Genomic DNA, 23,003 nt, shown 5'->3' with positions numbered 1-23,003 from the left:
CACTGAAAGTTCAACATGGCAAAGAATTCTCAGAGGATCTGAAAAAAAAAATTGTTGCTCTACATAAAAATATAAGAAGATTGCCAAGACCCTGAAACTGAGCTGCAGCATGGTGGCCAAGACAATACAGCAGTTTAACAGGACAGGTTCCACTCAGATCAGGCCTCGCCATAGTTGACCAAAGAAGTTGAGTGCATGTGCTCAATGTCATATCCAGAGATTGCCTTCGGGAAATAGACGTATGAGTGCTACCAGCATTGCTGCAGAGAATGAAGGGGTGGAGGGGGGTCAACCTGTCAGTGCTCAGACCATACACCGCACACTGCATCAAATTGGTTTTTATGGCTGTCGTCCCAGAAGGAAGCCTCTTCTAAAGATGATGCACAAGAAAGCCCGCAAACAGTTTGCTGAAGACAAGCAGACTAAGGACATGGATTACTGGAACCATGTCCTGTGGTCTGATGAGACCAAGATAAACTTATTTGGTTCAGATGGTGTCAAGCGTGTGTAGCCGCAACCAGGTGAGGAGTACAAAGACAAGTGTGTCTTGCCCACAGTCAAGCATGGTGGTGGCAGCGTCATGGTCTGGGGTTGCATGAGTGCTGCCGGCACTGGGGAGCTACAGTTCATTGAGGGAACCATAATGCCAACATGTACTGTGACATACTGAAGCAGAGCATGATCCCCTCTCTTCGGAAACTGGGTCGCAGGGCAGTATTCCAACATGATAACGACCCCAAACACATCTCCAAGACAACCACTGCCTTGCTAAAGAAGTTGAGGGTAAAGGTGATGGACTGGCCAAGCATGTTTCCCGACCTAAACCCTATTGAGCATCTGTGGGGCATCCTCAAACGGAAGGTGGAGGAGAGCAAGGTCTCTAACATCCACCAGCTCCGTGATATCATCATGGAGGAGTGGAAGAGAACTCCAGTGGCAACCTGTGAAGCTCTGGAGAATTCCATGCCCAAGAGGGTTAAGGCAGTGCTGGAAAATAATGGTGGCCACACAAAATATTGACACTTTGTGCCCAATTTGGTCAATGTCACTTAGGAGTGTACTCACTTTTGTTGCCAGCGATTTAGACATTAATGGCTGTGTGTTGAGTTATTTTGAGGGGACAGAAAATTTACACTGTTATACAAGCTGTACACTCACTACTTTACATTGTAGCAAAGTGTAATTTCTTCAGTGTTGTCACATGAAAAGATATAATAAAATATTTACAAAAATGTGAGGGGTGTACTCACTTTTGTGAGATACTGTATATACAATGCCACTGGCCTGTGCCATAGATAGGGCCTCTTGCTTGTAGTTAGGCTACAAAGCCAGGACTGTTATTTATTGTCATTTTTGATCTTGAAATTTCTATAAGATTTTCTTTTGTAGTATGTGTTTGCATTTACAAACCCTTTGTTCCTGCAGGGCTTTGATTTTCAATAAAGCTCACTTTAGGCTCCAGTGTGTCTGTGAGTTTGCATTCAGGCAGGTCTGATTATCACTAAGGGAAGACAGAAGAACCCATCTACCACACGGCTTCTCCAGGGGTGGCGCTACACACATAAAGGGCTGAATGGTAAGATCCCACATGCTGTACCACACGCAGGCTGGTGTCTGTTGTGTACTGGCGGTGCTTTGTGCTGTTAAGCAAGGCACGGTTTACCTTTTTTATAACTTTATTAGTCACAAAATAACGCTTTGTTAAATTCTATTCAATGCAGTGAGTTTTGACACACTGTGGTGTCAAACAGCGCTGTGAGTTATGCTACTTACAAGTTTAGCATATTTTCATTTTTATGCAACATGTTGCAATAATGCTGTGTCATGGTGTAAACAGGGCTCATAGAAAATAACTGTGCTCTACATCCCCTTGTGTTGAGCTTACATTGATCTGTGCCAACGATATGCGCAAGCCCATAATCTTATAGGGAAGATTGTTAAAATGAATAAATAAAGTATACTTAAAGGACAAACTTTCTATTAAGCCCTGTTCACACCTGCTTTTACGGCGGAAAAACACACCTTTTCAGTGTGCCAAAAGCACATGCAAAATAGTCCCCTTTAAATCCTATGTAACTGATGACATCTTTGCACTGCATTTTTTTTACATAGCGTTATGCTTTGAAAATGTCCTAAAGTCAATGATTACATGGCGCTCTCTGATGGTGGGTGGCATACCATGAGGTAAAAATATAGAAAGTAAAAAATGGGTAGAAAAATATAAAAAAGGATGAGGTGGAAGGGGGCCCACGAAAAGCGGCTGCCAGCTGGAGCAAGGAGAGGCTCTGAGGAGAATAAACAAAAAGAAAGCAGCGCCAGCTTAGTGAAGCATAAGGTTTATTAATACAAAAAACACATAGTGACTTACTCTTAGGTAAGTAAAGGACGGTACGGTAGGTGAATGGGATCATCCATCTTCTTGTCCTGGATACCGTTGCAGAAAGGAGGGGTGCGGGGTGCCGGTGGTGTGTGGAGGCTGTTGTCTGGCAGCCTGTCTGATGGTGCTGTGGTGGTGGAGGGCTCTCAATGGGGCTCCACTTCCTACTTCCTGTCAGCCCGACATCACTTCCTGTGAGGCGGAGGGAAAGTTGGGCGTTTGGAGCCCCACTGAGAGCCCTCCACCACCACAGCACCATCAGACAGGCTGCCAGACAACAGCCTCCACACACCACCGGCACCCCGCACCCCTCCTTTCTGCAACGGTATCCAGGACAAGAAGATGGATGATCCCATTCACCTACCCATCGGCCTTTACTTACCTAAGAGTAAGTCACTCTGTGTTTTTTGTATTAATAAACCTTATGCTTCACTAAGCTGGCGCTGCTTTCTTTTTGTTTGAAAATGTCCTGCTTGCTGCGTCGTTAGTGTGCTGTGTGAAAAAGACACCAGAAATGCAACTTCCATTATATTAAATTGAAACGCCCCATTCACATGGCCATTTTTCCCAAGTGGCCAGGGTGCAAAATGCATCAGGCGTTCACACTTGTCAGCTTAAAAATGCAGTATGCATTTTGGAAAAGTGCATATTGCGTTTTTAATGCATTTTTCGGTGCACTTTTTGGTTTAGTGACTCCTAGCATGCACCTGTGAAACATGGACATGTGACTCAAAAAAACACACAAGAAACGCGTTTTTGATGCGTTCCCACTGACTTACAATAAAAAGTGCGTTTTTGGTGTGCTTTTCAAAAGAGTAGCAAAGATCCATCATGCAGGACTTTTAAAAACACAGCGTACCTACAACGCAGTGATGTCAACAGTGACAAAGGATTTAAAGGAAACAATTTTTCATGTGCTTTTGTCTTACTTTAAAAGTGCCATTTAGCATGGATAAAGTTCACCTGTGTGAACAGGGCCCTGCGCGTTGTGTTGTATTTTACCGCAATGCCAAAAAAAAATGCAATATGCATTTTCAAACACCGCATATCGTATTTTTCAATACACAGATGTGAACAGACCCTCAGATATGATTAGAGTGGATAGGAAATAGAACATCTGTCAGGTTGTTATTGCTGTGAAGGGGTGAAAGTGCCCAGTAGGCAAGTGGTTAACGGGGCGTGGCAGGGTGTATGTCCTATGCCCACATACTTTTGCTAATAGGTGTCCCTCATTCCCCTCTAGGGTGGGAGCACTTTTGTTCTAGCAGGACATCATATGTCATCCACCCATTCTCTCCCTGGGACACGCGCGCATCACCGATCACGGTAAAGAGCCTATGACGTAGGCTCTTTCCATGTGATCAGCTGTGTCCAATCACAGCATAAACAGGAAATGCTCGCTATCGGCATTCCTTTCCTCACGCTGACAGCACGTGAGGGGAGGAGAGCCAGTAAGGGGCATTCCTTAGTGGGGACAGGCGTATCGCCAAAGGGGCCTCATTTAAGGCCGCTTCGCACAAATACATGACCCCTTGATAAATCTGATCCACCATCTCCACTGTAGTGGGGGGGGGGGGGCAGAGTCAGCCACGAGGGTGCGTTTGAGCACCTTGGTCCAATCCGGTGGACTCACAGCCTGAGCCACCATTACAGAGGCAAAAATAGGCTTGAGCATGGAACCCGCCACCATGTAGGAATGTCAGGCAAGAGATTCTAGCCTCCTATAGTTCACACTAGCGCGACTTGTCAGGCGACTTGCCAGCCTGACAATTCGCGCTCCCTCACGGTCCATTGACCGCTACAGGACCCGTTCTAATACGAGCGACACAAGTCGCTCCGACTTAGAAAAAGGGTCCTGTACTATTTTGGGGCGACCTCGGAGCGACTTGCATAGACTTTCATTAAGTGAAGTCCCTGCAAGTCGCTCCGAAGTCGTGGTGCATGGTAATGCGCAAGTCGCCCCCGAAGTAGTAAGGAGTCGTGTCGCCTCAGTGTGAACCGGCTCTCAGTAGGGTCCTTAAACACTGGAGAGTCCTCGGTGGGAACCAGAGTAGCCCTGTTCAATCTGGCTACCGTGTGATCCACTTGAGGAGGCACACACCAGCGCGCAACCGTAGTAGCCGCAAAAGGGTAGAGAAGTTGAAACTTCTTAGGCACCACGAAGGTGTGTTTCAAATTACGCCATAGCTCATTCACCTTACGGTGAAACTCTGCGGGGCAAGGAAAAACCTGCGCCGTCTTGCGGGTCCTGTGTGTGCCAAAAGAGGACACAACGCCCGGAGGAGTGGGCTCATCCTCCAAATGCAGTGTTTCCTTTACGGCAAGAATCAGCGCATACATAGCTACGCGTTCCTCGGGCAACCCAGGGGGGGAATCATCCACTGGGAGAAAAGACAGTTGGTTCTGGATACCCTTGATCCTGAGGGGGCAGCAAGACCAGTAGCTTTTTTAACACCTGAGTTTGAAGTGTACCTCTCTCTACTCCGTGAGATTCTACTTGAGCGCAGGAGATTTGCTTTACTAGGGGAATCATCCACCCCTGTAACCTCCGTCTCCCCCTCAGACTCTTGCCGGTCCTGAGAAGAGCGAGACCCCGAAAGGGCCACGCTACCTACAGCAACCATGTCACACTCAGAATCAGAAGAAAAAGAAATCCTAGGTCTTTTTTTAGCAGCACGTTCAGTCATCAGCACATCCATCTTTGACACCAAAGTTGCCACAACAGCAGCCAAATTAGTCACGGTAGAGGATTCAGAGGAACCTGAATCCCCCACCAAAGCTGGCGGGAATTTGCTGTCCTGGGATTCCATAGCAGAAATAAAAAAGTTTTTTTTTTTTTTCTTTGTACTGGCCCTTTAAGAGCGCCGCGGACCCCTGCAGCACACCGCTATAAGGACTGTGAGACACAGACCCCCCGCAGGGACAAAACTGACCAGGAAGATTGCACAAGTAGAAAAGGAAAGGAACAGCAGGACAGGACCCCACCAGTGTGTTACTAGCTCCTTCGGTCGGCTCTGTGAGAAAGAAGGAAGCGATGTCACCGCTGGAGGCTGAACTGAGGATGCAGACCAAGGGAAAATGGATGCCTATTGAAACTAATGGGAGGCTTTGGCAAGATGGCCGCCGACATGTGCTCGGAACGATCGTTTGCTACACACAAGATGGCGCCGCAAGGCGCCAAAATACACTACATAGCATGCTGTATAAGCGCCCATAGTGAAGCCAGACATGCTGCCCACACTTAAAATGGCGGATCCGCAGCGGTCGCCGCATGTGTCTGCACCTCCAAGCACCCTAAAGTAACATTAGGAGAGGGACCCCCAAAACCCCACACAGCGCTGCTGTGAGAGAATAAAACCCCCGCAGGGACCGGGACCAGGGAGCCCAAAAACGCACAGACATAGGGGACACCGCAGACACACAGGAATGCCGACCCCAGACAGAGGCCCCAGACAGAGTGTACTTACCTGTACCCGATGGCGTGGGGTGCCTCATATAAAATGGGAAACCGCCCACCTTCAGATGGCAGGGGAGTGCCGCCAGCCAGAAATGCAGGTCACTAGTAGTGCACGGACGAACCTATGCTGTGTCCAGTGAGGTAGCCACCTCACATGGCTGCATCCCTGAGGACAGGGATGGGTCGTTTGCGAGGCCAGGGCGAACACATAGCCTGTGAAACGCTCGATGAAAGGCTGGGATTCCATCTGACCCTCTGTCCCGGAGAACCAGGACGGTCAGTCCGATTCCCAGCTCCGCAAACGCCATCTTCATCCGAAGATCCAACTAACTAGCGCTGATAAAATAAACAGCTAGCAATGTAAAGAAAAAATACATTTTCAGAAAATAAATCATAAGAGAAAAGAAGAAGGCTGAGACTGTAGCCTCAGCACAGGGAAGCCTATCCACTCCTAAGCTAGGCAGAAGACAAACTGAGTTTGGATGGCTATTGCAGGGGGGTATTGGACTAGAAGGATAGCCCCCATGGGTGTGACTATGTAGATGAATTGTTCTTTTACAAGTCTTATGCCTAGAAACTCCTGTGGAGAGGAAGCAATACCCCATTAGTGAAGACTGTGTGAATGGGCGGCGACTGTCGGAGGACGTAAGAGAAAAAAGAATAAAAAAAAAAGGAAGAGTTTACTTTCTCGTTAAAGTGTGACAGCGCTGAAGACTGAAAATTGGCCTGGGCAAGAAAGGGGTGAAAATACCCAGTAGGCAAGTGGTTAAAGAAGTTGTAAAGTCAGAAGTTTTTTTTATCTTAATGCATTCAAATACCCTCTACCTGCGCACTCTAGATAAAACCCAACAATATGTATAGTGTCAATTAACATACAATGTGTACAAGATATAATGAATTTGTGAAATTTACAAATCACCGTTAATAAAATTGTGACAAATTATACAAATAAATGGTATTGAAAAACCCGCGCTTTGGATGTTATAAAATAAATAATCCAAAAGCAGCTGCTGTTCACCCAAAGGGGAAATAAAGCTAAACAAATATAAACAGCCCTTGTTATATAAGTACATGAATGAATAAAAAGTGACTATAGTACTAAAAGTAAATTGCCAAATGTATATAATCCATATAGGAATAAAATGCCAAAGTATAAAAAATGGGCAAAGATGTAGATAATATATCAAAATTCATCAATATTAAAATAATTCAATAGGAAAGTCCATAAATAATCCAATAACCAGTGCAACAGTGCTCAAACTGTGTTGGTGTTCCTTTCATTTGTTATATAGTGGATAAAGTTCTCATCAGTGCCAAAGGTGCCACACTCCCCTCTTGTACCCCTACTCACCACAAATAAAGACCCTCTGTTGGGTCAGATGTAGCTAATTAAAGGTGAGTACAGAGTCCTTGGAAACTGATATGGGTATCATCCAGACAACCTGCTCTCTTCAGATGACAAATGATGTTTCCTTGGTGAGCTCAGTCCAATTAGAATAAAGAGATCATAGTGTAGTACTGTGTAGATGGCTTATTAAAAAAAATGCAAGCAAAAATACCAACAGGCAAAGGTAAATCAGGCAGTAGATCTATTACAGGACACTTCCTGGAACACAGACTCGCTTGCGTTCCACTGAGGAACAGGAAGTGACGTAGATGGTTAGGGTATGCCGGAACTTACATCTACGCGTTTCGCCCGCCTCCCCGAGCGTCATCAAGGGACAGCTCCATATTTATTTATTTATTTATTTAAATTATACAAATAACAAATGTAAAGCAGCTGGATGTAAGGCATAGCAAGCCTAGAATGTAGTGAAAGACAAAATTAAAACTGTGCTCCCTTTAAAGATTAAATCATCAAGTAACAATTTATAATAATCTTATGATAGTATATGGGAATGTCCATACATAACCACCAAGTGCTCCAAATAGTGCAATAAGGTGATGTAGAGATCCTCTCAAGTGACTTCACACAGCAAAAAATGGGTTGTGCAATCTTCCACCACCATCAGGTAGATTTCCTACTCACCAGACACAGACATTTAGAATGCATAATGGATCATTGAGAGGAGTTTCTCTCATAGAAATAGATGTTCCCCAGTATCTCTCCGATCCAGTCAGATGATATCCCCAGAGTGGTGTACCATATGATTAGGGAAAAGACAAAAGACTTCATGGTGTATTATTTTGAAGCATTTAGTGATTGCGCACTAGTAAAAACACTTACAAATGTTGCAGATCAAAGCAGACTCGTTAACATAACAGAGACGCCAATTTGTGTTCCACCTGCATTCCAAGATGGCGAAAGTGACGTGTCAAGTAGATCCCACCAAATGCGTTTCGTCAGCAACGTCTGACGTCATCAGGGGTCACATGACCAGATACACGTCCCTTCCTTCTATTTATATCACCGCCATATTAGGATATCCAATCCAATTCAATACTTTCATACCAGAATTAAAACCAATTCTTTACATCTGCCAATAGTAAGATATGCATAAAAACTAAATTATACTGCCCATATTAATAAAAAATCTTCAACTAAAAATACTTTATTAAATGACTCATATAGATCAGGAACATATACATAACACTTCCTCTAGGGGTGGCAGATGATAATGCACCTATTTAATATTTAGCCCCATCTAGTGTGAACTTTAGAGAACACAACCCAGTTAATGTATCAGAAGTAGTATGAAAAATGAAAAGTATCAAATAATAATAAAAAAATATATATATAACACTTAAAAATTATTAGAATAAAAAAAATAAAGGATATTTACAGGATTAAGACAGCTTGAAACACCTTTACATTTAGAAATTTGAAATGTAGCAGTTTAAGTAAATATCCACATTCATTACTACCGGACTCAAAGTACACAATTCAACTATCCATTCTGTTTCATTTTTCAATATTTTCTGTTTTATATTACCTCGTCTCCAATGAGGTTCAATCCTGTCAATACCGAAAATGGTTGCTAGACTAGGGTCCCTGTTATGATAAATCCTAATGTGCTTGGAGAGACTATGTTTTGGAAACACTTTTTTTTTTTGTTATTCAGATGCTCATTCATTCTGGTGGCTAATTCTCTTGTTGTTCGCCCCACGTATTGCAACCCACATGGACACGTGATTAGATATGTCACATGGGTGGAGTCGCAGGAAATGAATTTGTTGATTCTATATTCTCGCGCCGTACCAAAGGATGTGAATCTATATATTTTCCTTTTCTCAATTTTAGTTGTCCTACATGCTTTGTACCTTTTGCTGTGATAAAAGCCTATACTAGCTAGAAAGCTGATATTCTTTTCTGGTGGATCATGAATATTGAGTGCTATTTTGTTCCAGAGGCTGGGTGCTTTCCAGTAAACAAACTTCAGTTGTCTGGGAAGTAGACCAGATAACGTCCTATCCCTAAACAACAAGGGCCAATGTTTCTTAAAATTTTGTTCAAAGGTTTTATAATCCCGGTTAAAATTGGTCAGAAAAGCTATTTTTTCCCTATTATCCTTACGCTTAGGTTTATCCTCTAATAGATAATTTCTATCCATGTTCATAACACTGGCCTGGATTGATAACAATATCTTATCGTTGTACCCTTTATCTCTGAACCTGCGTAACAATACATTAAATTGCTGGATGTAATCATCCATGTCTTCACAATTGCATCTGATCCACATAAGTTGGCCCTTAGGGATACCCCCAAGCCACTTAGGGTTGTGGCAGCTAGCAGTAGGAATATAGCTGTTCCTGTCAGTCTCTATAAAAATGTTTTTGTGAGATTGTGCCCATTATCCTTCATAAGTACTACATTTAAGAAACTAATTTGATGTAAATCCCAACTCACAGTGAACCTTAGTCCATACTTATTGATCTTAAAGTCCGCAAGAAATGTTTCCAACTTTTCCATGAAACCGTTTCACATAATGACTATGTCATCAATGAAGCGTTTGTAAAGAACAATCTCTGGTATGTCTCTATTACATATGGTTTGTTCTTCCCATTGACTCATAGTAAGGTTTGCCATGCTCGGTGTATATTTTGCACCCATGGCAACACCCCTGATCTGGTTGAAGTAAGAGCCCTCATGCCAAAAGTAGGTATTGGACATGGCTAAATCGAATGCTGCCACCAAAAAATCCTTTTGTTCATGTTTTAAAGCAGACCCTAGGTCAAGTGTTTTTTGGGAAGTGTCCAAGACATCCTTTTGGCCCAGGCTCCTTTAAAGGGACTCCACATCAATTGTCACTAATAATGTGTCATCCCTAATGGGGGTATCTTTCAAAATATTCATTAGATGTGTACTATCCCTTAGATAGGAGGGGTATCCCCTGACAATCGGTTGTAGGAAACAATCGATATATTCTCCTATCTGTGAAAATATTGAGTCAATTCCACCTATTATGGTTCTACCCGGAGGGTGTACTTTGTTTTTATGAATTTTAGGGAGTTGGTATATAACAGGCAATTTAGGTGCCTCAGGAATAAGGTACCTAGCCCCTTTCTTAGTTAATATTCCTTTTTTCCAAGCCTTTCTGACCAATCTATCAGGCCTTTGACACCGTTCCCCACAAACGCTTACTGTACAAACTAAGGAAGATAGGTATGGACCATAAGGTGAGTACCTGGATAGAGAACTGGCTCCAGGGGAGAGTCCAGAGGGTGGTGATTAATGGGGAGTACTCTGATTGGGCAGGTGTGGAAAGTGGGGTCCCCCAGGGTTCTGTCCTGGGACCAATCCTGTTTAATTTATTCATAAATGATCTAGAGGAGGGGATATCTAGTACAATCTCAGTATTTGCAGATGATACTAAATTAGGCATGCCAATATCTTCTATGCAGGATGTGGAAATCTTGCAAGCAGACCTGAACAAAATAACAGGGTGGGCAACTACATGGCAGATGAGATTTAATGTAGAAAAATGTAAAGTAATGCACTTGGGGGCCAGAAACCAGAAAGCAAGCTACTCACTAGGGGGGGAACCTCTGGGTGAGTCTAGGATGGAAAAGGACTTGGGGGTACTGGTAGACAACAGGCTTGGAAGTGGCATGCAATGCCAAGCCGCTGCAAGCAAAGCCAACAGAATACTGGGTTGTATAAAAAAGGGGATTCACTCCAGAAATAAAGAGATTATTCTTCCACTCTACAAGACTCTGGTCCAGCCACATCTGGAGTATGCTGTCCAGTTCTGGGCACCGGTCCTCAGGAAGGATGTGCTGGAACTGGAGAAAGTCCAGAGAAGGGCAACAAAAATAATTAGGGGAATGGAGGACATCAGCTATGAGGAAAGACTACAAGCACTGAACCTATTCTCTCTGGAGAAGAGACGATTGAGGGGGGATATGATCTCAATGTACAAATACTGTACTGGCGACCCTAGCATAAGGAACAAACTATTCAGAGAAAGGAGATACAATAAGACACGTGGCCACTCACTAAAACTTGAGGAAAGGCGGTTTAACCTTAAAGTGCGTAAGGGGTTCTTCACTGTAAGAGCGGTAAGGATGTGGAATTCTCTTCCGCAAGCAGTCGTATCAGCAGGGAGCATTGATAGTTTCAAAAAACTATTGGATGGACACCTTAAAGACCACAACATACAGGGGTATACAATGTACGGTTAAAAGCAAACACACACACACATCATAGGTTGAACTGGATGGACTTGTGTCTTTTTTCAGCCTCACTAACTATGTAACTATGTAATCTATATAGGAAATCTACCTGATGGTGGTGGAAGATAGCAAAACCCACTTTTTGCTGTGTGGAGTCACTTGAGAGGATCTCTGCATCACCTTATTGCACTATTTGGAGCACTTGGTGGTTATGTATGGGCATTCCCATATATTATCACAAGCTTATTATAAGCTGTTTCTTGATGATTTCATCTTCAAAGGGAGTGCGATTTTAATTTTAAAATCCAAAAAACCTTTTGGCTCGGTTCACATTGATGCGATGCGGGAAACCTGCAAATCCACTGCGGGTTCCAGCATCGCCCCCGACTCGCAGAAATCAGATTGCATGGGAATTTCTCACGATTCTGGCATGGACCAAAAAAAGGGTCCTGCACGAGTTTGGTCCGAATGCGATGTGAATTTAGCCATACACTGTATGGCTGAATTTGCATCGCACAGACATCGCATGTGATTTTCAAACCAGTGCGGTGCAAATCCCATGCGGTGTCTCACATCGCTACAGTGTGAACCGGCCCGCTGGGTGTAGTAGCCCACCCCCAGCTCCCCCTAATACTTACCCAAGCCCCATCTCTATCCAGCAATGTACACCAGTCCCTTGGCCACCCGGGAATCTCTCTCCTGATTGGCTGAGATATAGCCACCACTCCATTGGCTCCCGCGGCTGTTAATCAAAGTCAGTTAGCCAATCAGAAGAGAGAGGGTGGGGCTGAACTGCAGCTCCGTGTCTGAATGGGGACACAGAACTGCAGCTCGGCTGCCCCCATAGAAAGCTGCTTGCGGTGGGGGCACTCAATGGGAGGGAGGGGCTAGGAGCAGAAACAAGAAGAGGAGAATCCAGGCTGCTCTGTGCAAAACCACTTCACTGAGGAGGTAAGTATAACATGTTTGTTTATTTATTTATATACTTTTAGGGGGCATGGCCAGTGCTTTAAGTGGGCCGGTATGCACTGGTACTCAGTACCGCCACTTCCAAATATGGCTCTTGAGCATACCGCCACCTCTCCTTAGCGTACCAGTACACTCATTTTGGACATCTGCACCCTCAATTGCCCCCCCCCCCAAGAATATTTCCCACTCCAGAGCCAAACCAGTCCCCAACAGTGAGTCCCCCTGCTCCGGAGTCCCAGCCCAGGCCAGGGGGGGTGCTCTGTGGGGACCCTGATGTGGGGTGGGGGGGGGTGGGTGAAAAAATTTATAGGCTATAATAGAGTACCGGCACCTCTTTTGGGCCACTTAAAGCACTGGGCATGGCGGTGGTGTGTCCTATGCCTACATACTTTTGCTAATAGGTGTCCCTAGTTTCTATCTCAGTAAGTTGGGAGGTATGGGGGAAATCTTCCAATGGGGACATTAGTTCTGGTGACAACTCACTTTGGAAGGATTTCATTTCACTCCCTGTTTTGGCAACGGTACAAGAAGTGAAGAGAAATCTCCCCAATGGGACACCAATACAGGTGACGACTAGAGATTTCCTCTCTTTGTATGGATTTACTTGGACTTCCTTTTTTGGCTAAGGGATTGGATATGAAGGGAAATTTCCCCAATGGGGACACAGGTGCCCAAAAAAATATATGCCAGGTGTTATAACCCTCCCTATACACTGTTCAAAACAGGAGGTGAAAAAAGTTTGTCCTTGAGTTGTAAGTGAAGCTGTTAGTGGGATGTCATAGATGTGTAATGCTGTAGTATGACCTGTATTGTCGGCTCTCAGTACAGGAACCCAAGCTCTGCCCTCCCACACACAAACACACACACCAGTCCCAGGTTGTGAAGGAGGAAGTGAGTAGTAAGTAGTCTTCAGCAGGCTGGAGCTGTCACTTCTTATGATCAGCCCTGTATAGCACGCTGTCTGCTATCCCCCCCTCCTGTCAAGTTTTGGATGATTCCCACAGAGGTAACCAGTGACATCGGGATGAACCATGCCGGGGGTTCGGGGGAGCCTCCTATCTCTCCCAGCGCTCGGAAGCGGCTGAGTGTCGGGGAGTTACGGCTGTACTTCGAGGCTCGCTGCTCCGCGGAGCGGGACGGACAGAGGGAACCCCGGAGAAGGAGAAGAATGGGCAGCGGCAGCTGGCACAGGAGTAATGGGGAGGTCTCCGAGGAGCTGAGAAGAGGCAGCTGGCAGAGCCACGTTATCCCCCAGCTGATGGTAACTAGCTCCGAGGAGCTGCCGCCTCCCAGCCCGGTACTGCCTGCCTGGGACGGGATGAGGACGGAGGGATTGCTGAAGCTGGCTGACCGGAGGCTCTCTGTGTCCAGCACGTCCCTGTCCTCCACCGGATCCTCTTCTGTCCTGGAGGACTCCGAGGATGACCTGCTCAGCGACTCCGAGAGCAAGAGCCAAGGCAACGTAGACCTGGAGCACAGCGAGGAGCAGAGCCTGGTGAGTGAGGGGCAGAGCCTGGTCACTGCGGGGGAGGGACCAAGGGGGGCGAAGAGCCAAGTGAGGGACCCAGCCTAGGGGGCAAGGAGCAGAGCCTGGCCAGTGCAGGATGAGGGGAGGGACCCAGGGGGCAAGGAGCAGAGCCTGGTGAGTGAGGGGCAGAGCCTGGTCACTGCGGGGGAGGGACCAAGGGGGGCGAAGAGCCAAGTGAGGGACCCAGTCCAGGGGGCAGGGAGCAGAGCCTGGCAAGTGCAGAGCCAGGGGGAAAGGAGCAGAGCCTGGCCAGTGCAGAGCCAGGGGAGGGACCCAGGGGGCAGGGAGCAGAGCCTGGTCAGTGCAGGGGAGGGAGCGAAGAGCAGAGCCTGGCCAGTGCAGGGGCAGGGAGCAGATCCTGGTCAGTGCAGGGGAGGGAGCGAAGAGCAGAGCCTAGCCAGTGCAGAGCCAGGGGAGGGACCAAGGGGGAAAGGAGCAGAGCCTGGTCAGTGTAGGGCCAGGCGAGGGACCCAGGGGGCGAAGAGCAGAGCCTGGCCAGGGGAGGGACCCAGGGGACAAGGAGCAGAGCTTGGTCAGTGCAGGGGAGGGGACGAAGAGCAGAGCCTGGCCAATGCAGGGTCAGGGGGCAAGGAACAGAGCCTGTCCAGTGCAGGGCCAGGGGAGGGACCCAGGGGGTAAGGAGCAGAGCCTGGTCAGTGCAGGGGAGGGAGCGAAGAGCAGAGCCTGGCCAGTGCAGAGCCAGGGGAGGGACCAAGGAGCAGATCCTGGTTAGTGCAGGGGAGGGAGCGAAGAGCAGAGCCAGGGCAGGGACTCAGGGGGCAAGAAGCAGAGCCTGGTCAGTGCAGGGGAGGGGAGAACAGCAGAGCCAGGGGAGGAACCAAGGGGGAAAGGAGCAGAGCCTGGTCAGTGCAGGGCGAGGGGAGGGACCCAGGGGGCAAGGAGCAGAGCCTGGCCAGTGCAGGGCCAGGCGAGGGACCCAGGGGGCAAGGAGCAGAGCCTGGCCAGTGCAGGGCCAGGCGAGGGACCCAGGGGGCAAAGAGCAGAGCCTGGCCAGTGCAGGGCCAGGGGGCAAGGAGCAGAGCCTGGCCAGTGCAGAGCCAGGCGAGGGACCCAGTGGGCAAAGAGCAGAGCCTGGCCAGGGGAGGGACCTAGGGGAAAAGGAGCAGAGCCTGGTCAGTGCAGGGGAGGGGGCGAAGAGCAGAGCCTGGCCAGTGCAGGGCCAGGGGGCAAGGAGCAGAGCCTGGCCAGTGCAAGGCCAGGGGAGGTACCCAGGGGGCAAGGAGCAGAGCCTGGCCAGTGCAGGGCCAGACGAGGGACCCGTGGGCAAGGAGCAGAGCCTGGCCAGTGCAGGGCCAGGCGAGGGACCCAGGGGGCAAGGAGCAGAGCCTGGCCAGTGCAGGGCCAGGCGAGGGACCCAGGGGGCCAGGAACAGAGCCTGGCCAGTGCAGGGCCAGGCGAGGGACCCAGGGGGCAAGGAGCAGAGCCTGGCCAGTGCAGGGCCAGGGGAGGGACCCAGGGGGAAAGGAGCAGAGCCTGGCCAGTGCAGAGCCAGGGGAGGGACCCAGGGGGCAAGGAGAAGAGCCTGGCCAGTGCAGGGCCAGTCGAGGGACGCAGGGGGCAAAGAGCAGAGCCTGGCCAGTGCAGGGCCAGGGGGCAAGGAGCAGAGCCTGGCCAGTGCAGAGCCAGGCGAGGGACCCAGGGGGCAAAGAGCAGAGCCTGGCCAGGGGAGGGACCTAGGGGAAAAGGAGCAGAGCCTGGTCAGTGCAGGGGAGGGGGCGAAGAGCAGAGCCTGGCCAGTGCAGGGCCAGGCGGCAAGGAGCAGAGCCTGGCCAGTGCAAGGCCAGGGGAGGTACCCAGGGGGCAAGGAGCAGAGCCTGGCCAGTGCAGGGCCAGACGAGGGACCCGTGGGCAAGGAGCAGAGTCTGGCCAGTGCAGGGCCAGGCGAGGGACCCAGGGGGCAAGGAGCAGAGCCTGGCCAGTGCAGGGCCAGGCGAGGGACCCAGGGGGCCAGGAACAGAGCCTGGCCAGTGCAGGGCCAGGGGAGGGACCCAGGGGGAAAGGAGCAGAGCCTGGCCAGTGCAGAGCCAGGGGAGGGACCCAGGGGGCAAGGAGCAGAGCCTGGCCAGTGCAGGGCCAGGCGAGGGGGCCAGGAACAGAGCCTGGCCAGTGCAGGGCTAGACGAGGGACCCAGGGGGCAAGGAGCAGAGCCTGGCCAGTGCAGGGCCAGACGAGGGACCCAGGGGGCAAGGAGCAGAGCCTGGCCAGTGCAAGGCCAGGCGAGGGACCCAGGGGGCAAGGAGCAGAGCCTGGCTAGGGGAGGGACCCACGGGAAAAGGTGCAGAGCCTGGCCAGTGCGGGGGAGGGGCCGGGGGGCGAGGAGCAGAGTCTGGTCAGTGCGGGTAGGGGAGGGACCCAGGGGGCAAGGAGCAGAGCCTGGTCAGTGCAGGGCCAAGGGAGAGACCCAGGTGGCCCTGCAAACCACTATACATGGTGGCGTAGATGATGTGATTGGCTGGGCTGTGGTTAGCCAGCTCCTGACAATACATACTATATGATCTAATGGGACATCTGTGGTTTGCCAGCTCATGGCAATACATACTGTGTGGGATATGATGGACTGGGCTGTGGTTGACTAGCTTCTGACAATATGTACTGTATTGGATAGGATGGGCTGGGCTGAGCTGTGGTTGGCCAGCTCCTGGCAATACATACTGAATGGGATATGATGTGACAGCTGTGGTTGGCCAGCTATTTACAATACATACTGTATAGGATAGGATGGGCTGTGGTTGGCCAGCTCCTGACAATATGTACTATGTGGGATAGAATGGGACAGCTGTGGTTGGCCAGCTCCTGACAACACATACTGAATAGGATAGGATCGGCTGGGCTGTGGTTGGCCAGCTCCTGACAATATGTACTATGTGGGATAGAATGGGACAGCTGTGGTTGGCCAGCTCCTGACAACACATACTGAATAGGATAGGATCGGCTGGGCTGTGGTTGGCCAGCTCCTGACAATATGTACTATGTGGGATAGAATGGGACAGCTGTGGTTGGCCAGCTCCTGACAACACATACTGAATAGGATAGGATCGGCTGGGCTGTGGTTGGCCAGCTCCTGGCAATATGTACTGTATGTGATATGATGGGCTGGTTGTGGTTGGCCAGATTCTGACAATACATACTGTATGTTATATGATGGGCTGGTTGGGGTTGGCCAGCTCCTGACCATATGTACTGTGTGTGATATGATGGGCTGGTTGCGGTTGGCCAGATTCTGTCAATAGATACTGTATGTGAAATGCTGGGCTGTGGATGGACAGGTCCTCCTGGGAACACTGAGTAGAAGGGGCAGCCAACATCTCTACTACAGATGTGACACCTGGGTCCCAACCTGCCCTGCCAACCTCCCCCATTCCTGCTGAGCCCGGGTTATCGGGAGGGCAGTCTAGGTACATCCTTGCATGTGTTACGTGTCACTAACACTGTGTCACCCAGGCTGGCTGCTGCAGGAATCCCTTGGTTTCCTACAAGAACTAAAATGATCCCTTATTTGGCAAACCTGGAGCTCCGCAGTGTTTGTAGAACATGAAGTGTCAGCCTGCCAAGATTTGGTCTTGTTAGTGCTGAATAGCTGGGAAGTCACAGGTTGTGTGTGAGTGGTGCCTGGGCACTGCCAGCTTCTGACAATACACACTGTGTGTGATACGATGGGCTGGCCGTGGTTTGACAGATGCCACACTGAGTAGATGAGGCACCCAGTGACCCTGCACTAGTTCTGACACCTAGATCACAGCCTGCCCTGCCAGCCCCTCTCTCTGCTGAGCCAGGTTATCAGGGGCTGCTGTTTGAGGACGTTTGGGGACAATGTATCACCTGGCTGCTGTCAGATGGCCAGGATCCCTCTAGGACAAATCATCCCTAAATTCTGAAAAATGCGGCTCTGCATTATTTTGAGTCTGAGAAAGCTGACATAGCCACCAGTTGTGTGTGAGTGCTTTCCGGGCAAGGACCGTTTCTAATGATACTTATTGTATCTCCTGTGTCACACTGGCTGTGGTTAGAGTCCTCCTGGGAATGCTGTCTGGATGATGCAGTCTGTGACCCTATAGCAGTTGTGGCACTGTGTCTCAGCCTGCCATGCTGACCACTAGGTTTCTGAGCCACAGGTTCACAGGGGGTGACGTGTGGTGACAGTGACCTTGTGTCATCTGGACTGACTGCTCTCAGGTGCCCTGGATTTAGAACTTATCTCTAAATTTAGAAAGTTATGTCCACATTGGGAACACTGCAGCTTTCTAGTACTGGTGAAACTAAAAGTCTCAGCCTGCCAAGACTTAATTCTTTATGTGCTCAATAGCTAAAAGATCACATGTTGTCTACGAGTGGTGCCTGGGCAGTGTGGGCACTGCCAGTCTGTATTACTGTGTATCAGGCTGGGCTGAGGTCATCATCTTTCCTGGTGTTCTGGCTGTTGTCTGCCTCTAATGGGCTCTCTTTCAATCAGAGAACCTGTGACTTTTACACTAGCAGGATAGGCTGGGTATTGTAGTTCCACAAGAGCTGGGTGTTGTTTATAGAAGTTACCCCTGGATTCTGCCACCTATTGACATGTTGGCTGCATCCATGTCATCTGCAGTGACTGCTGCCTGTCAACATTCCACTCCTCCTAAGAACATAGGCGAGGTTACACATGTACTGTATCTTGCAGTGGTATGGCAGGACAGGGAAGTTAGTGAGCGGAATGGCAGGGCAGTCAGTGAGCGGAATGGCAGGGCAGTCAGTGAGCGGTATGGTAAGGCAGGGCAGTCAGTGAGCGGTATGGTAAGGCAGGGCAGTCAGTGAGCGGTATGGTAAGGCAGGGCAGTCAGTGAGCGGTATGGTAAGGCAGGGCAGTCAGTGAGCGGTATGGTAAGGCAGGGCAGTCAGTGAGCGGTATGGTAGGGCAGTCAGTGAGCGGTATGGTAAGGCAGTCAGTGAGCGGTAGGGTAAGGCAGTCAGTGAGCGGTATGGTAAGGCAGGGCAGTCAGTGAGCGGTATGGTAGGGCAGTCAGTGAGCGGTATGGTAAGGCAGTCAGTGAGCGGTATGGTAAGGCAGTCAGTGAGCGGTATGGTAAGGCAGTTAGTTAGTGGTATGGTAAGGCAGGGAAGCCAGTGAGCGGTATGTCAGAATAGTGAGAGAGTGGTATGACATGGCAGGACAGTCTGTGAGCAGTGTGGCAGCCTGGCGGGGCAGTCTGTCAGCAGGGTAATCCTTCAGTCACTTACTACATTGCTGCAGAGTGTAGATTTCCCTGGCTGTTATATGACTAGATAGGTGGGCAAATAACCAGTTCCAGTGTGCTCCAACAGGTGGGGATTGGGCAACCATCAGTTCCAGTAAGCCCTGACAGGGGGGAGGATCTACCAGTACCAGTGTGCTCCAAAAACAGAGACTTACCATTTCCAATGTGCTGTTGGCTAAGGAACCAGTAGCCCCAGTGTGTGCTGACTATCAGAGGCTGTCCCCTCAGATGATGGAACATGTTGAGACTTGTAGTTCTTTGGCAGGGAACGCTAGTATAATTCCTATAAACATCTTCAAGCCCCAGCATGGCTTAATAGAGAACTACATGTCCCAGCATGGCCTGATAGAGAACTACATGTCCCAGCATGGCCTGATAGAGAACTACAAGCCCAAGCTTGGCCTGATAGAGAACTACATATCCGAGCGTGGCCTGATAGAGAACTACATTTCCAAGCGTGGCCTGATAGAGAACTGCATGTCCAAGCGTGGCCTGATAGAGAACTACATGTCTGAGCGTGGCCTGATAGAGAACTACATGTACCATCAAGGACTGATAGAACACCACAAGCCCCAGCATGGACTGATAGAATACTACAAGCCCCAGCATAACCTGATAGAACACTACAAGCCCTAGCACGACCTGATAGAACACTACAAGCCCCAGCACAATCTGATAGAACACTACAAGTCCCAGCACGATCTGATAGAACACTACAAGTCCCAGCACGATCTAATGGAACACTACAAGTCCCAGCACGATCTGATGGAACACTACAAGTCCCAGCACGTTCTGATGGAACACTACAAGTCCCAGCACGTTCTGATGGAACACTACAAGTCCCAGCACGTTCTGATGGAACACTACAAGTTTTTAACGGTTGCCAGTTTAGAGTTAGGCCTCTTTCACACGGGCGTTCCGTATGTCCGTATATCACCCCATCCGTTTGCGGGTGATATACGGACATAATGCATGTCAATGGGATTGCGGATGTCAGTGGATGACCATCCGCTGACATCCAATTTTCGTCCTTTCAGTTCTGTTCCGTTTTTTGGAACGAAACAAAACCCTATTTTTCTTCCGCTTAAAAAACGGAAAGGACGCAAAATCCCCTTCAAGGCCCGCTTGGATGTAAAAGGGGGTGGTCTGTGATGTAAGGGGAGGGGGGCTGTGATGTAGAGCTGTACAAATCATTAAAAAAATTGCGATTTCGATTCACACCTTCGATCCTAAAATGGCATTTCCTCGATTCATACAGAGCAGAGCTGTTCTCTGCACACTCACAGCTGTCAAAAATAAATCCTCCAGCAAATATTTATCAACATTGCCAAGTCTGGGAGATCACTGTAAATACAATGTTTTACAATGTATCATTTCATTCTTTTAGATTGGAATGAACTTCAGTCTTAAGTGAGGGCAGTTTAACCTCTTAGGCCGCTTTCACACGATCGGACCGATCAGGTCCGCCTGGCCAGTTTTCAGGTGGACCTGATCGTGCCCCCCATTCTCCTCTATGGAAAGGCGGATGTCAGCCCAATTTTTTCATATAATGTGAAAGATTATGTTGCGCCGAGAAGCGTGATCTTTAGGCCTCATGTAAACTGCTGCTGATAAACGGATGTTTAGGAGCAGTTGGGCTTTTTCTTCAGCAGCCCCTGAAGCGTTTTGTTTATAGGAGCTCTCAATGGGGATACATTTCTGCCTATTTTACAATGTAAAAACCTTTCTAAACGCAAACGCTGCTAAATGCCTATAAACGCGGCATGTAAAAACGCGGCATGGGAAAACTGACATTTTTAACCATCGGTTACTAGCTGTCAAGTTCCAGCGTTCAGGAGAGGTTTTCACATGTCCCGTGTACATAATGCCTTATTCTAAGCAAAACAATCGTGGTCCTCATTTTATCCAGAATCGTGCAGCTCTACTGTGATGGGAAGGGGGACTGAGGAGTAAAGAAGACACTGTATTGTAAAGGGGGGCTTGTGATGTATATGGGTGGATTTTAATGCAAAGGGGGGCTTTGAGGTGGGCACTGTAATTAACCACTTCTGTACCGGGCCTTTTACTGACACTCATTGTTAAAATCAGTCTTGCCCTCACTTGACTTCCTGCCTGTGGGGACAGCAGACCGGATCCTTTTCCCCACTGTCGGCGGGTCCGGTAAGTGGGGAAAACGACTGGAAAGTGGCGGGGGTGATCCCACGGAGAATCCGCCGCTGGGACCACCCTTATGTTAAAGCGAACCGCCCGCAGCTTAAAAAATACTGGGGTTATGGCAGTTATCAGTTATATGGCAGCAAAAATACTGGGGTTATGGCAGTTATTACGTCAAAGTACAGGCGTAAAACTGCAGTGGGCAGTCCATAAGTGGTTAAAGAGGGGGGGGGTTGTGATGTAAAGGGGGCTGTATTGTAGAGGGGGATTGTGATGTAAAGTGGGGGGCTGTAATGTAAAGAAGGCACTGTGTTGTAAAAGAGGGGAGGGGGCACTGTAATGCAAAAAGGGGCTGTGATGTGAGGGGGTGCTGTAATGTAAATGGAGACTGTATTGTAAAGGGGAGTAGTAAAGAGGGGGTTGATGTGATGTGATGTAAAGGGGAGAACTGACAACATTGATGTAAAGGGGAAACTGCAATGTACGGAGTGGTGGAGGGGGCTTTGATATGAAAGATCTGGGTCATAGCAGAAAAATGAGACTTGGACCCTTGCTGGAAGAAAATTTTACTGACCGGACCTATTTTTATTCAATACCCTTGTCTAGCACCTATTTTTTTTTTTTTTTTACTGACACATAAGTTCTTTTGGTTACTTATGTTTCAATTATTATGATGGTGTTGGTGTGACTTAAAGGCGCACTGTGTGATGTATGGTGGAATCTTGACATCCCTCAAGGTTTTTCACCTTAAAGCGGAGTTCCACTGGCTTTTGTGTTTATTTAAATTCAGCAGCTACAAAAAGTGTAGCTGCTGCTGACTTAATAAAAACATACCTGTCCCACGGTCCAGCGATGCAGCCGGGGGAACCTCGGTTCTCTCCGTCTTCTCCCCACGGCGCCGGCATCTCTAGTGTTGGCACCCGGCTGTGACAGCTTGCGGCTTCACTGCCGGGTGCCCACTGCGCATGCGCGAGTCGCCCTGCGCGTCATAACTGGCCAGGCACTGGCCACTGACCTGTGATGTGTCCCAGAAGATTGCAGGGAGGGGGAGAGGAGAACTTCTGCCCAAGCCACCTAGGCCGCCCGAGTGGAAGTAGGAGCGGGTACCTGTCAAAACTAGGTACCCACTAACCCCCAAAAAAGTGACATGCCAAATGTGGCATGTCAGGGGGTCGGGACCACTTAAAGCGGAAGTTCCACTTTTGTGTGGAACTCTGCTTTAATGCATTCTATGCATACAGGTGAAAAACTCTCTGTGCTGAAGCTCCCCTCCAGACCCCCCTTTTTTTCTCACCTGAGCGCCGTCCGATCCAGTGATGTGCACAAGCGCAGTGGCTCCTGCCACTGTCTCTCTCCTCATTGGACAGATTGATAGCAGGAGCCATTGGCTCCCACTGCTGTCAGTCACATCCAGTGACATGAAGGACGCGGCTGAGTTCCGCTGTCTGTGTCAATGAATGCAGCAGCAGGATTTGGGAGTGAGCCCGCAAGGGTGCCCCCCAGGGTAAGTGGCATTCAGTGGGTGCATTGCACAGAGCAGATATGTATAGTCATGTTTGTTATTTTTATTATAAGAAAACCGAAGGTTTACAAACACTTTAAGTGCCGGTTCACACTGTTCCGACTTGTCAGGTGACTTGGTCGCCTGACAAGTCG

General features: G+C 48.9%; 1 protein-coding gene across 1 annotated transcript in view; it reads left to right on the top strand.

The window, feature by feature from the left end:
* The first annotated feature begins 13,294 nt into the window (after positions 1 to 13,294).
* ITPKA (inositol-trisphosphate 3-kinase A) overlaps positions 13,295 to 23,003 on the top strand; it is a 201,458-nt gene continuing 191,749 nt past the window's right edge. The window contains exon 1 of the mRNA XM_082275020.1: positions 13,295 to 13,911. Coding sequence (XP_082131146.1) covers positions 13,408 to 13,911 — 504 coding nt within the window. The 5' untranslated portion in view covers positions 13,295 to 13,407. The remainder of the gene's footprint in view (positions 13,912 to 23,003) is intronic.

Source organism: Pelophylax lessonae (assembly GCF_965119305.1).
Source record: "Pelophylax lessonae genome assembly, chromosome: 13".
In the NCBI taxonomy this organism is placed as follows: domain Eukaryota; kingdom Metazoa; phylum Chordata; class Amphibia; order Anura; family Ranidae; genus Pelophylax; species Pelophylax lessonae.
The sequence above is the reverse complement of the archived record's forward strand: the minus strand, read 5'-3'. Positions and strand labels throughout refer to the sequence as shown.